The 12,868-nt window shown below is 33.0% G+C and overlaps 1 protein-coding gene across 2 annotated transcripts; it reads left to right on the top strand.

Annotated features, from left to right (window-relative positions):
• Positions 1 to 2,713: 2,713 nt before the first annotated feature.
• LOC123206073 (mitogen-activated protein kinase kinase kinase 1-like) lies at positions 2,714 to 12,780 on the top strand. 2 transcript variants are annotated; one of them, XM_044623182.1, is made up of 9 exons: positions 2,718 to 3,706; positions 5,669 to 5,753; positions 5,927 to 5,989; positions 7,109 to 7,266; positions 9,362 to 9,434; positions 9,515 to 9,574; positions 10,859 to 10,969; positions 11,523 to 11,769; positions 12,360 to 12,780. In XM_044623182.1, exons 1-8 carry the CDS (start codon positions 2,757 to 2,759, stop codon positions 11,733 to 11,735), a joined length of 1,713 nt encoding a protein of 570 aa, XP_044479117.1. In that variant the 5' UTR covers positions 2,718 to 2,756; the 3' UTR covers positions 11,736 to 11,769; positions 12,360 to 12,780. The 2 variants fall into 2 exon arrangements, with proteins under 2 accessions (XP_044479118.1, XP_044479117.1); XM_044623183.1 differs by lacking the exon at positions 10,859 to 10,969 and having other exon boundaries at positions 2,714 to 3,706.
• The last annotated feature ends 88 nt before the right edge of the window (positions 12,781 to 12,868 follow it).

Here is a 12,868-nt window from a genome sequence, read left to right on the forward strand (position 1 = left end):
CGAAATTACAACCTACTGGCAAACTATTCACCTAGGTCTATGTCTTCATTCAGATCACTATCCAAATCATTTTTGGGTCCTCGTCCAATCATTTTGATTACATTCGAAACTAAGGCTCAGAGACTCGATAAAATAAAATAAAACAAATATGATAGGGTTATTTAATACAAACCTCCTTTATTAAAAGAATATTATAACCCAATTTTTCCAATTTTTGAAAGAAGACAAATTACACCCATGATCATCTCGTAATCAATCATCCATCTAACATTCACATTAACATTTAATATAAATTATGAACTTATACATAATCTATTAAACATTAATCTATAAAATATGATCTAATAAAAAACATACAATGATTCAATTATTTAAGCATAAATGGCTGATGTGTATTATCCAATTATTCACAATATTTATCTAACATTAGACCATAACAACTTTCACATTTAATCAACATTAAATGTTAATTAACCTCATGCACCTTTATTAACTCTTACACTCAATCATATTGATACATGTACATAATGTCTCATTCAGCTAATGAATCTAATCACATTAATGTAAGTTGATTCTTATATACAATATTTTAATTAACTAATGCACCAAATCACGTTAATGCAAGTTAATGCATGCAATTTTTCATTCAACTAACACACTTAATCACATTAATGCAAGTTGATTCTTGTACACATTCTTTCATTCAACTAAAATGAACAAAATCATGCACAAAATTTAGATTTTATGTAATTACATTTATCGCATACATCATAATCTTCACCCAAGTGTCTTAATCAATATTAAAACATTATTTAACATGTCCAAATGCGAACTTGAAAATTCATAATTTTTTTTATGAATATTTCAACACGTGTATGCAAAAAACACATGTATGTCTAAATCAAGTACATATACATGCATCCTATAAACACTTCATCATACACATGCCTTAAAGCATATGTTTTTCATCTTAAAATCATTATAACATGGGAAAAGAAATAAAACTCAGCCAAGAGTTATAAAGCAAAACATGTTTGAAAAGCTTGATTTCCTAACAAACTAACAATGTGCATGAACACATATGAAACATATACATATCCTTATGCATAAAAATCATATATTTAGCCTAAAAAGACATGCAAGGAGTTGAACCAAGGTCTGATATCATTTTAAAAGATTAAGTGAAGAGAATAAATGCAAAACAAATATATATGTCAAAAGAGAGAATCAAAGCAAGTATTTGCAAAAGAGAGAAAGGATAAAGATTTTATCTACTTCTTTATCTCTTAAACTATGAGTCTCTTTTCAAATGATTCAAAAGTGTATTCAAAAACTCAACGACTAAGGTAAACATCTAACAATATGTCATAGCTCCTAAACTACGAGGAAGAAATATTCCATTGAACCTAAAATCTTCAATTGTACGTTTCATATAAATAATATCTTTCTATTGTCAAATCTAGATAAATTTAGACTAATGGATTATTAAAGTCTTAATTTTGATTCTTTATGAAATATCAATTTAAATATTCAGAATATGTCATAACTAACATCCTTCATATGACTTACATTATACTCTGGTCAGAGATTTGATTTCTAATATTTATCAATATTTACTTTAGAACTCATATCCGGATCGAATCAGTAGATATTCAAAACCTAATACTTTTCAAGTCAACAGACTTCTCTACATACAAATAATACATGACCAGTATGGTTTGTTTTATGGGATGTGACTAATCCCGTCTATATTCATCACGTGAATCACACATATCCATATCAGATCTGACCGTAATATCTCAAGTCAAAGAATTACTGTGTACACTAGTACGATCTTATGATAAGTCATTGAGTATAATTTAATGACCATGTGACTTATTGTTATTGGTCATATTCGAAAAACGGTTCTCTAACTGTTAATCCACATTAATACTCTAATTACATGTCATCATCATCATCCGCACTATGTCATCTAATGACATTCAACGAAGATATTCAATATATCTATTATGTAATATAATTATCTAAGTTATATCACGTCTATAAGAAACGATTTGATAATTTAGTTTGTATTAAGTGAGTTATTCAGAGAATTTATATACATACTTTATATTATAACAAAATAGTGAAAATAACTTATTTATATAAATAAAAAAAAAATTTTATTAATATATTATTTAAAAATTATATATAAGATAAAATATTCTAAAATCGGCAATGCAGATAATTTTTAGGATATATACTGACATTTTCTTTATTTATGGATGCAATCACGGTGGCGTCATGGGATGGGTTAGATTCTGTTGATTAACTAAAAAGACTCGCAGCAAACACGTGTAGGGTGTGTAAGTGGCTCATAGTATCATCGTCATTGTTCAATTATACCTTGTCGGGTATTTATTTATTTTTTGATGTTCTATTTTTTTTGGCTCTTGCTCGGGAGACCTTCTTCTGCATGGTCAGGCAAAAGAGAAATGACCCATCTAAAGTCAAAGGGCACGTGGGGGTAATGGGAATTTGCTCATCAAAATATTATTTAATTCTTCAATGTGTTATATGCGGGTCAGCTCAGCTTAAAAAGACGACAAAAAATCTGCAAGCCAATAATTGCGTGAAACACTACAGTAGACAGCCAGCCAGCCAGCCAGCCAGCCGACTTTCGCTTACCTATAAAATAAAATATCTGGCTGTCAGTCAAGCCGATTCGCTATTTCTTCTTTTCTGCCTCTTCTTCCCTCCAATCGTTTTACAATTTCATGGACTCCCACCCCAATCCTCGCTCTCGCCCTCGCTCTCGCCCTCGTCCCAGACTCGATCGCCGAAACGCCATCAAAAACATCGAATACGAAGCTTCCTCTTCTTCTTCTTACGACGATCACCACTCCACCAATCTCCGTACTCTCTCTCTCGATTTATCCCCTTTGACCGATCACAAAACCAGCTTTCGAATTAAAGGCATCGACGGCGAATTCGACATAATTTGCCGCTCTTTGGGCCTCTCCGGCCCCGAAGACTTTGCTATTCCCGCCGCCGCTTGGGAGGCCCGAAAGGCGGCTCGCTCTTCTTCCGAAGTTGCCCCTGCTTCACGGTCTCGATTTAGTAAAGATGAGGAGTTAGGCCAACGTAATGATGGTTTTAAAGCTAGTGTCTTAGTTGATGAACCTCCAAGTAGTTTGAATTCAATTACTCAGAGGGCCACTAACGGAATCAACGGAGATCGGCCGCCGGTGTTGGCACCTCCTCCTGCGAGGCTACGGCCAGTTCTTGATAATTTTGGCTCGACTTGGGATATATTGAAGTCTTTTGCGCCTGAGTCGGATGAGGATTCTTTAAACTCGCCTGTTCGGGCAGGTTTTGTTAGTTCTTTGGGTGAAATTGAACGAAATGCTCAGAGATTAGGAGAAGCTCATGATGATGATGCTGAATCGGATGAGGACTCTTTGAATTTGAACTCGCCTGTTCGGGTAGGGTTTGTTAGTTCTTTGGCTGAATTGGAACGAAATGCGCAGAGATTAGGAGAAGCTCGCGATGATGATGGCAATGATGGTGGTGGCGGTGGTGTTATTAAAAATCAAACTAGTTTGGTTTTGGAGCCAGTGTATAATGTTTCTCCGAATGGGAAATTTAGAAGAAATATTACTTCGTGGCAAAAGGGTGAGCTTTTGGGAAGTGGATCTTTTGGGACTGTTTATGAAGGCTTTACAGAGTGAGTATATTATATATTATATTTATAGTTTTGGAGATTCTTCAAGGTTATCTGAAGTTCATTTATATTGTGTTTCTCTTAATTACATGAAGTTGATAAAAGTATTTGATAATTAATAGGTTAAATAATGTTGGACTATAACAGAAAGTTCTAGGAACCGGTGAAATTCTTTTCATTCTTATTTTTAAAATTTTACAAGTATAAATGGACGAGATGTGATTTTGTGTAGAAGGGTAAAATAAATCGACAGAATGGAAATGACATTTATCTGTGTTGTTTTGAAGGCGTTCATAAATTATTGCAATAGTCTAGATGAAGAATTTTTCTAATCTTATGGAAGAGTTAGATAAAGAAATTGGTTTTCCCCTTTTGTCAAAGTGATCATTGTAGTTGGGCCCCCATATTTTCACTTTTATTCATGTCATGAATTACACTAACCTGTATGTATTACTAATCTATTGTTGGAGATTAGAAATGATAGAATATGATGATGACAGCAAGGAATGGGTGAAACCTTTAGAAAGTCTTGAAGACATAACCAATAAGCTTCCTTTCTGTTTCAATTAATTATAGACTAATCATTAATAAAATCAACAGCAATGCTACAATGAACTTTAGTATTCCTCCAAATGTCGACCAAAATTTATAGTGACTTTATATATCAAAATTTCCATCTCACTAACTGTTAGTACGTCTTCCTTCGATGTCCTCATGTATAAATGAACAGTTTTCCAGCATGTGAAAAGTTTAGTCAAGTGCAGATTATATCCTACGTAATGCTTTTGATTGCATTACCTTTGGATAGATATCTGTTCCTTGTCCTCTTCTGACTAAGGTGACAAAGCTGCTAAGAGCCAAAAAAAAAGTAACAAAAGGATTACTTACAGGTTGTATTCCATGCCAAATAATTCGAGTACCTGCTCTATATGATTTTGCAATAAGTATAACTCAACATTTGGTCAATCTCTGTAAATACTCATTCTCAAAATCTTATTAGTTACTTTTAAGACCATCATAAATTTAATACTTTTATTGCTTCTTGTTAATTTTGGGCATGTTTTTTAGCACAGTAAGTGTTATAAATAAGAATAATTGGGCAATTTGCATGCCTTTTACATTAACCAATTTCATGAAAGGTAAAATTAATCTCTTTATTTGACTTTTTGTACTTCAATGAGTTCTATGTTTTGTGGAGTATGTATTGTGTTCTTGAGTTTCAGCTTTTCATGTGTTAATTTATAGAAATTGATAGTTAAATAATATTTGGTATCGAAACCTTTGAATGAGTAAGAGACAACCTTGAATACATATATGGACCAACTCAAATGTTTAAGGTAACTAAAACAATTTAAGCCCAAGAGACACAGTTCAAAGATAGAGTTGTTAAAAATGAGAGTACTTGAGAAGGTAATAGAAAATTGGTTATATTGGGACTTGGGTTTTGAGAGCTATCCCACCAAATTCTGCCTTCAAATTGTTAGTAAAATTATCTATCTTCAACTGTGGATGTAACCTAAAAGGAACCATGAAACTTGTCTGCTTTGTGTGATTGTCACTATTATTTCCATTTTAACTCATCCCTTATTTTTCTCTTACACTAATCAAAATTGAAGTCTTTTATGGTAACGTCAACTATTGTGATTATCAAACAATCATTTACATGGCATTGAAGATCTTGGTGGCTTATATCTTGGATCTACTTTAAAAATGATTTTTAATGACCGAGTAGGAGCCTCTAAGTACCAAGAGGCAGAACTAAGATACTTCTAAAAGATAAGCTAGATTATGATTTATGTTTCAATGACACTTATATACAATTATAATTGCAAACACTAAGCATTTTCATATTATGTTAATTTGTGCTAAAGTTCAGACTAATAATTTCTGAGTTTTATTAATATGCCTTTTCATGTACACGTAATTTGTTGGTCTCTCTTATGCTTTTTTTATTCTTTCTTTCAGTGATGGATTCTTTTTTGCTGTAAAGGAGGTTTCTTTGTTGGATCAAGGAAATCAGGGAAAGCAGAGCATTCTCCAGCTTCAGCAGGTACAAAGAATGGTTTTGTCTTGAATGAAGTTCCTTAATTAAATCCTGCTAATTTATCTGCATCAGTTTGTTAAATTCATGTAGTTTTATAGTTTGGTTTTGCCTCTTACAACCATTGTGTTCTATTTAGCTGAATGAAAGATTGCTATCTTATACTCTGTTTACTGGCTCAGGAAATCTCTCTTTTAAGTCAGTTTGAACACGAAAACATTGTTCAATACTTAGGCACAGACAAGGTATGCATCTTATTTCAACAACTGGTTTCTTTCTTTCATTTCTGCAAAAAAATGCAAATGAAGTAAAGAACTATCGATTTTGTGCTTTAAAATACAAATAATTATTTTCAAAACAGCAAAATTATTGGATGAGATGTGTGGGAGGTGGAGATCTATATATCCATAAGAAAAAAAAATATTTTTATATTTGATTGATTAAATAAATGAGAAACATTTAAAGAATGATTGACATACATATTGTATTATCTTCTAAGGATTGTAAATACTTTTGACATGAAATAATAAAAAGCAAGAATTTTTTTTAAATATATGTATGTGTAATAAACTGATTTTGTCATACTATATTGGAGTAGTTTTGTTAAAATAACTAGACATCACTTAAAATATGGTGGCATTCCCATTAAACGAACCAAATTGGGCTATGAAGCTCAAGATGTAAATCTCAACTTTATACTTATCTTAACTTTCTTTTTTTTTTCCAAATATGTTTTAATAAACACTCAGCCTACTATAATGTTATTCAAATATTTAACTGAATGCATGCTTCTGTCCCTGTTTGACATCAACCCTGATGGACTTTTCTTTAATTTAGCATATGAAATTGTCTTGCCAATTGCACAACCAATTGGATTGAGGCATATACAACTTGAACCTGCTTAAAATAATATCTAATTTGCCATTATACCTCCAGTGTAGTCATAAAAAAGCCTATAATAAGATATGGTTTTGGACAAAATATAGGTATGAGGTCTAGTTTACAAACATACTTTATAAACACACACACGCACTCTCTCTCTCTACTTTACATTTTTTATATTGGATATTTTAAGAGTATTGCCCTGACTAGATGAGTTGGGTTAAATATTCTAGTGAAAGTCACAAAATTCTAACTTAGACTAGAATATTTAAATCTACCATAGAGTTGTAGACATTTAAATCGTACTTAAATAAGAAAATTATGTAAGGAAAATTAAAACTAACTAAAGAATCATTATCAAATACATCAGTTCCTGGATAACTACAAAAATATGGATTCTAGATTCCTCATCATCTGATTATTTACATCTTCGCCTATTTCTGTTCAATTTTTTTCGTGTTTAATTCTAGTCATGATTTCAGGATGATAAGATGCTTTATATCTTCCTTGAGCTTGTAACGAAAGGTTCACTTGCAAAGCTCTATCAAAAGTATCATTTGAGGGATTCTCAGGTTTCTGCATACACAAGGCAGATCCTTAGTGGTTTAAAGTATCTGCACGACCAAAATGTGGTTCACAGGTGATAAAATGGTTTTACTGATGAATTGTTTGTTTCTTTTCCCATTATAATGTGTTTGTTCTATAATCAATATGTTTTTGATCCCCTATATACTAACTTATTAATCTGCTTGGAAAGAGTTTTCGGTTGTTTCTTTTTCCTTATTTTGTATGCTAAGATGTTGAACTCAAATGGATTTAACTTCATGTGTGCCAACAAAGGTAGAATTGATTCTTCCTGTAGTTGAATGTTTGCCATAGTTTTTCTTTCCTGGGATGGAATTTGGCAAAATTAAGAAATAATGCAATTGAAATCATAGTTAAAGATTATGTAAGGTTGGATTTGAGCTCGAGCTCAAGCTTGGTTCAATCGAGTCTAGAACGAGCTCAGGTCACACGAGCTCAAGTTCAAGCTCGAGTTTTAAGGATGTTCAATTCATCAAACTTGCGAGTTTAAAAAATTCAATACAAATTTACTAAAACGATGTCATTAGACGTCGTTTTAACTAATGCATCAAAAAGATATCATTTTAGTACCGAACTGAACTTAAAACTTAGTTTGAACTTGAACTTAAGTCAAACTCAAATTCGGTTCCTTGCAAACGAGCCAAACTCGAATACCTTTGGGATAAGCTCGGTGAGTTCGAGTTTTGCTCCACTCAAGTTGAGCCGAGCTCAAGCTTAGGTGAGCTCAAACTTGGCTTGAATTTAACCCTAAGATTATGATAGTATTAGGATGTAATAGAATTGAAATCATAATTAAAGGTTGCGATAACAATGTGATTGAATTAGTTTGAGAGAAACAAGGAATTTAATGAGTTTGATTTAGGATAAGATTTTAGGATATGAGAGAATAAAAGGGGCAACAGCAGTAGGAATAAGGAAGAGAAGAAAAATATTGTCTTTTAGGCAGCTTAGGTTGTGGGCGGCCTCTTAGGGCTGATTGGGAGGTCTTTGTCGACTCAAACGGCTGGAAATGGGATTCCCTGACTCCTTAAATTACTGGTTTATCCATTGTAAACCCCCTTTATATCAATAAAAAGAGTTTCTATTCTCTTTATTGTTTGTGTTTTACTTTGGAGGGGGGGGTGTGGCACTAGAGATGGTGGTTGTGGAATAATTGGTTGGGATCCTATCAGAGCTTTTTGAAGCTAAAGCTAAATTAGTTTAGGAGCTTCCATTTTTTCAAATGTAAGTGCTGATGGCTTTTTAGTTCAATTTTCCTTCTTTTGATACCTGATATATTGTCTAATATACAGTGGAATATGAAAATTATTATAAGGAAGAGAAAAGACCAAAGAGAAGAGAAATGAGAATAAGCACTCAAGTTGATAGGATGTAATCATGCTGAATATGCTTTTAAAAGAATAATTTACCATTATTTCATTTACAGGTCAGGAAATATTAATTTCTTCTCCCACAGAGTTGAAATGCTTATATTGCCACAAATATCATGGTTTTGTTTTCTAGCTCAAGGTTAAACAATAGATAATAATAAGAGGTGGGTTAAAATGTTGGGGGATAATTTTCTTGACTGTTACCATTTGGCAGTGGAGTTTCTAAATAGGCTGGTTATAAATTATATTTAAATTGATATATACCATGATATCTTCACATATGAGGCTACTTCTCCTGCAAGAGTGCTTTGACATACCAGTTTTAAGTGTATACAGACATTTTGGCTCACATTTTACCTAAAATCTTTTCCCTTGTAATATATTTACTTTTTATGGTAGCCAAAACGTTAGTAAGTGTGCATAAGGAGTTTAGTTATTGTTTAAGGACATGCAAAAATACTTAAAAAGCAAGTACAGATGGGGAAAAAAATTTTATGTGAATCTACTTAAAGAAAAACTATGAAATCCAATGTACTGTCAGGCCAAGCCATGGACATATGAAGTTTTTGTGAAAATGGTCGATAGGTCCTAAACTAAACAAAGTAAACCTTGTTTCCAACTACATTGCATTTACTTAATAGACGCTTCTGCACCCTTATCCTTCTGATAGGTAATATCATTTTGTTTGGTGGAACTTGAAAATGACAAGTTAAATTTCTTTATTATAGTCCTCAATTTGCTAGTGTATCTTCTTTTAAAACTTCTCTTTCTGTTTTCAAGGGATATAAAATGTGCCAATATATTGGTGGATGCAAGTGGATCCGTCAAACTTGCAGATTTCGGGTTGGCAAAGGTAGGTTTGTTTTGCAACATATCTCTTGTTTATAAAATTCTTAACTGCTACACTTATTAATCTACTTTTGATCTTTTCAGGCAACTAAAATGAATGATGTTAAATCCAGCAAAGGGACTCCATTCTGGATGGCCCCTGAGGTTTGTCTCTTCTCTTGTTGTAATGTTCACCATATCTTAAATTGGTATTGATTTGAAGGTGATTGATTTGCTAAGTGTTGATTGTTACCTTATACTATCAGGCTCTTTTTGGGATATGTATTTTTCGAATTGACATGTTTGATTTAAAGTTATTCATCCTTTTATTCCTTCAATTTATTTCCTTTATATATCTTCTTGTAAAGACTAAATTGAATAGTTTACCTTTGTGCGTTTTTAATTTGGAATATGTTATCTTTCTTTGTATCTCTATCTCAAATGCAAGATATGTCTCCTCTGCTGTCCTTGTCCATTATGAAGGGTATTTAGGTCTAGTTGTATATTTGGGGATCTATTCTAGCTAAGGGCTGGTAAAGGTATGTGCAACCTGGCAGGAATGATGGATAGCACCAGAGATGGGAATGACAAGTTGATTGGAGGCTAGTGAGCTTGACTAGGGAGGAACATGTTAACAGACAAGCAGGGGTTGGTGACCCAGTCAACAAAATTCATTAGTTTTGCTTAGTTTTCTGTTCTGACTAGCTGTATATGTGTTAATGTTTCTAGATTTTACCCCAGTCACTAGTTTTCTGTTCTGACTAGGCTATATATGTGTTAATGTCTCTAGATTTGACCTGTCACTTTTTCACATGTATATTAAATTAGTTCCCACCCCACTCATTTAGTTTTCCTAGAATTATATGAAATGCTTAACTTGCCTGCTCTAGCATTAATTTCTAGGTCTTTTCTTGATCTTGAAGGTTCATAGAGATGTTTATGACTGTTTGGAGGGCTAGGAGGCATTTTTTGCTATTTAGGATATTTCATTTTGGGAACATGCCAATCAATTTCAGACTATGGTGTCAAATTGTTGGAGTGGTAGGAGAGAGATTGGAAAAGAGAAACTTGTAAGAAATAAAAGTCATTATTCAATGTATGTTCCCCAAGTCTTTTCTTGATCAAAATAATTAGGGCCTTTTATATGGGCTAAAACCATACAAAAACACACTCAAAACTCTGTTTATGCTGCGCAGAGCAACTAATTTAATATATGCTGATTACACAGCCATAAAAACATATTTGAAAACTAGATCAAGATAAGCCCTAAGGCTTCTGTTGTATAATTTTTCATACTTTAACTGTTAATTTATATTATAATTTAATTACCGAAAAAAATATATTATAGTTTGTGAAAATACTTAATAATTTGTCTTTTCATAACTATCTGGGGTGGCCATACATCCCTCTGAGGCATTTGAGGTTAACAAAAATGGTTGTCCAATTTAGGTTGTCAACTTAAGGAACCGTGGGTATGGACTAGCAGCTGATATATGGAGCCTTGGGTGCACAGTACTGGAGATGTTAACCAGTCAACCTCCTTACTCTGATTTGGAAGGCGTACGTATTCAGTTTACTGTGTGTTCAAATTATTTTTCCTTTCATTTGATTTCCCTGTTTTATGTAATGTGGCTTGTTTATATTAACATATTATGATTTTTTAAGTCGCTGATTTTTAAAGATTATGCCAAACTTGAGAATGTATTATTTCCTAAAACACCCAGCTTGTAACGATAAAAGGTCATGGAATTAACTCTTAATGATACTATATGGATAGATTATCCTTGTCCGATAGGATAAACTGTCACTGTCCCATTGCTTTGCAGAAACCTCATTGTAAATGTTCAATGTAGTACCCCAGAGTTCTCAACAACTAGAAAATGCCTGAATCAAGTCAATTCCTGTCTCAATAATATCTATCCATCTTCTTTCTCTCTTTAAAGCTGTATGTTTCTTATGATATATATCAAATCTCTTTTTTTCCTTAATTTCATTATATACATTACCCACAAATTTTGCTACTGTTTCCCTTTGAAAAATAAGTTGTTCTTAGAAGGTTGTTACCCATTCAGATGTGTTTTAGGTGGTGATATAATTTTGTATGTGTTGACAGATGCAAGCGTTATTTAGAATTGGCAGGGGTATAGCCCCTGAAGTACCTAGGTCACTTTCCAAAGATGCCCGAGGTTTCATCCTAAAATGCTTGCAAGTTAATCCAAGTGAGCGGCCTACTGCAGCACAGTTATTGGACCATCCATTTTTGAAGAGGCCACTGCAAACTTCCCATGGCCCTGCTTCTCCTTTTTATAACAGCAGATGGTCTTGAAAGCTTTTGATCAAGCTTTGGTGTAGACATGGAGGTAATCTACAAGCACTAGTATTTTGAACAGATATAAATAGTGTTGTAGGTTTGACATCTTGTTTGAATATTTGGTTGTGGATATACTTGAGTAGTCAAAGTTATGTGTATACCTACCTATATGGGGTTTGTTACTCTCCGGTTCATGTTAGGCAAAAAATTTGCAAGGGGTAGCATATGTTACAGATAAGGCTTATTTATTGTTAATTGGATAGGAAACAAGTAAAAGTGACTCCTTACTATGATGTAATGAAAAACCTTAGAGATTCACATTACCCATGAGAGGTTAGCTAAGTGGTTACACCTGTGTTTGCTCTAACAATGTATGGTCAAATGCCATTGTCTCACAGTACCTAAATATTATTGGGCTCTACTGAGGCTCTAATTTACTGAAGTTCACAAAGTGACGTTGGGGGATTTTAAATTTGAAAAAGAAATTAGAGATTTACATGGAAAGTTAATGTAATTGTACTTTCGTGATATCAATATGCTTTTTTTTTTTTAATGCAAATTAGGCAAAAAAAAAGGTTACTATTTCAGTTGATTTCGATATTTTGAATTTGAGTTTGCATTTGCATCCTTTGTGCATAGGTGTTGTTGCCAGTAGTCTAATGTGCGTTGACAGAAGGCGAGCATGTTGTGAAATTTTTGGTATTACAGATTGAAATGGTGCAGTGTGGGGCAAAATTTGTTTTACACAAAGACAGCCAAGCATGTGTAAGCAATGGACAATGAAGGTAGAGTGTGCATGATTTCTGTTCTGTGGATTACGAAATAATTTCATTGGAAATTATTGTTCATTTTGGTGTGTGTTCTGTTATGATTTGTTTCCTTTGCTTTGATGTTCGGTAAACGGTAAAGGGGTGGCGGAGGGCTCAATTTTGTAGCAGTGTAAAATTGTAAATATGTGATTGGTGTAAATTAAGTTAGTTGGAAACATAACATAATCATTGTCAATTAAATGTACATAATAGCTTTTTCAGTTTATCTATTCTATTCTATTCTATTCTAATGGATGAGTTAGAAATTTGTTTGTTTTGTGTCGTGATTGTGGGCAGTTGGTATTTCATGTCAAATTTTTAGTAGTAATAATTTGTCAT

This window comes from Mangifera indica, unplaced genomic scaffold (genome assembly GCF_011075055.1).
Source record: "Mangifera indica cultivar Alphonso unplaced genomic scaffold, CATAS_Mindica_2.1 Un_0023, whole genome shotgun sequence".
Taxonomy (NCBI): domain Eukaryota; kingdom Viridiplantae; phylum Streptophyta; class Magnoliopsida; order Sapindales; family Anacardiaceae; genus Mangifera; species Mangifera indica.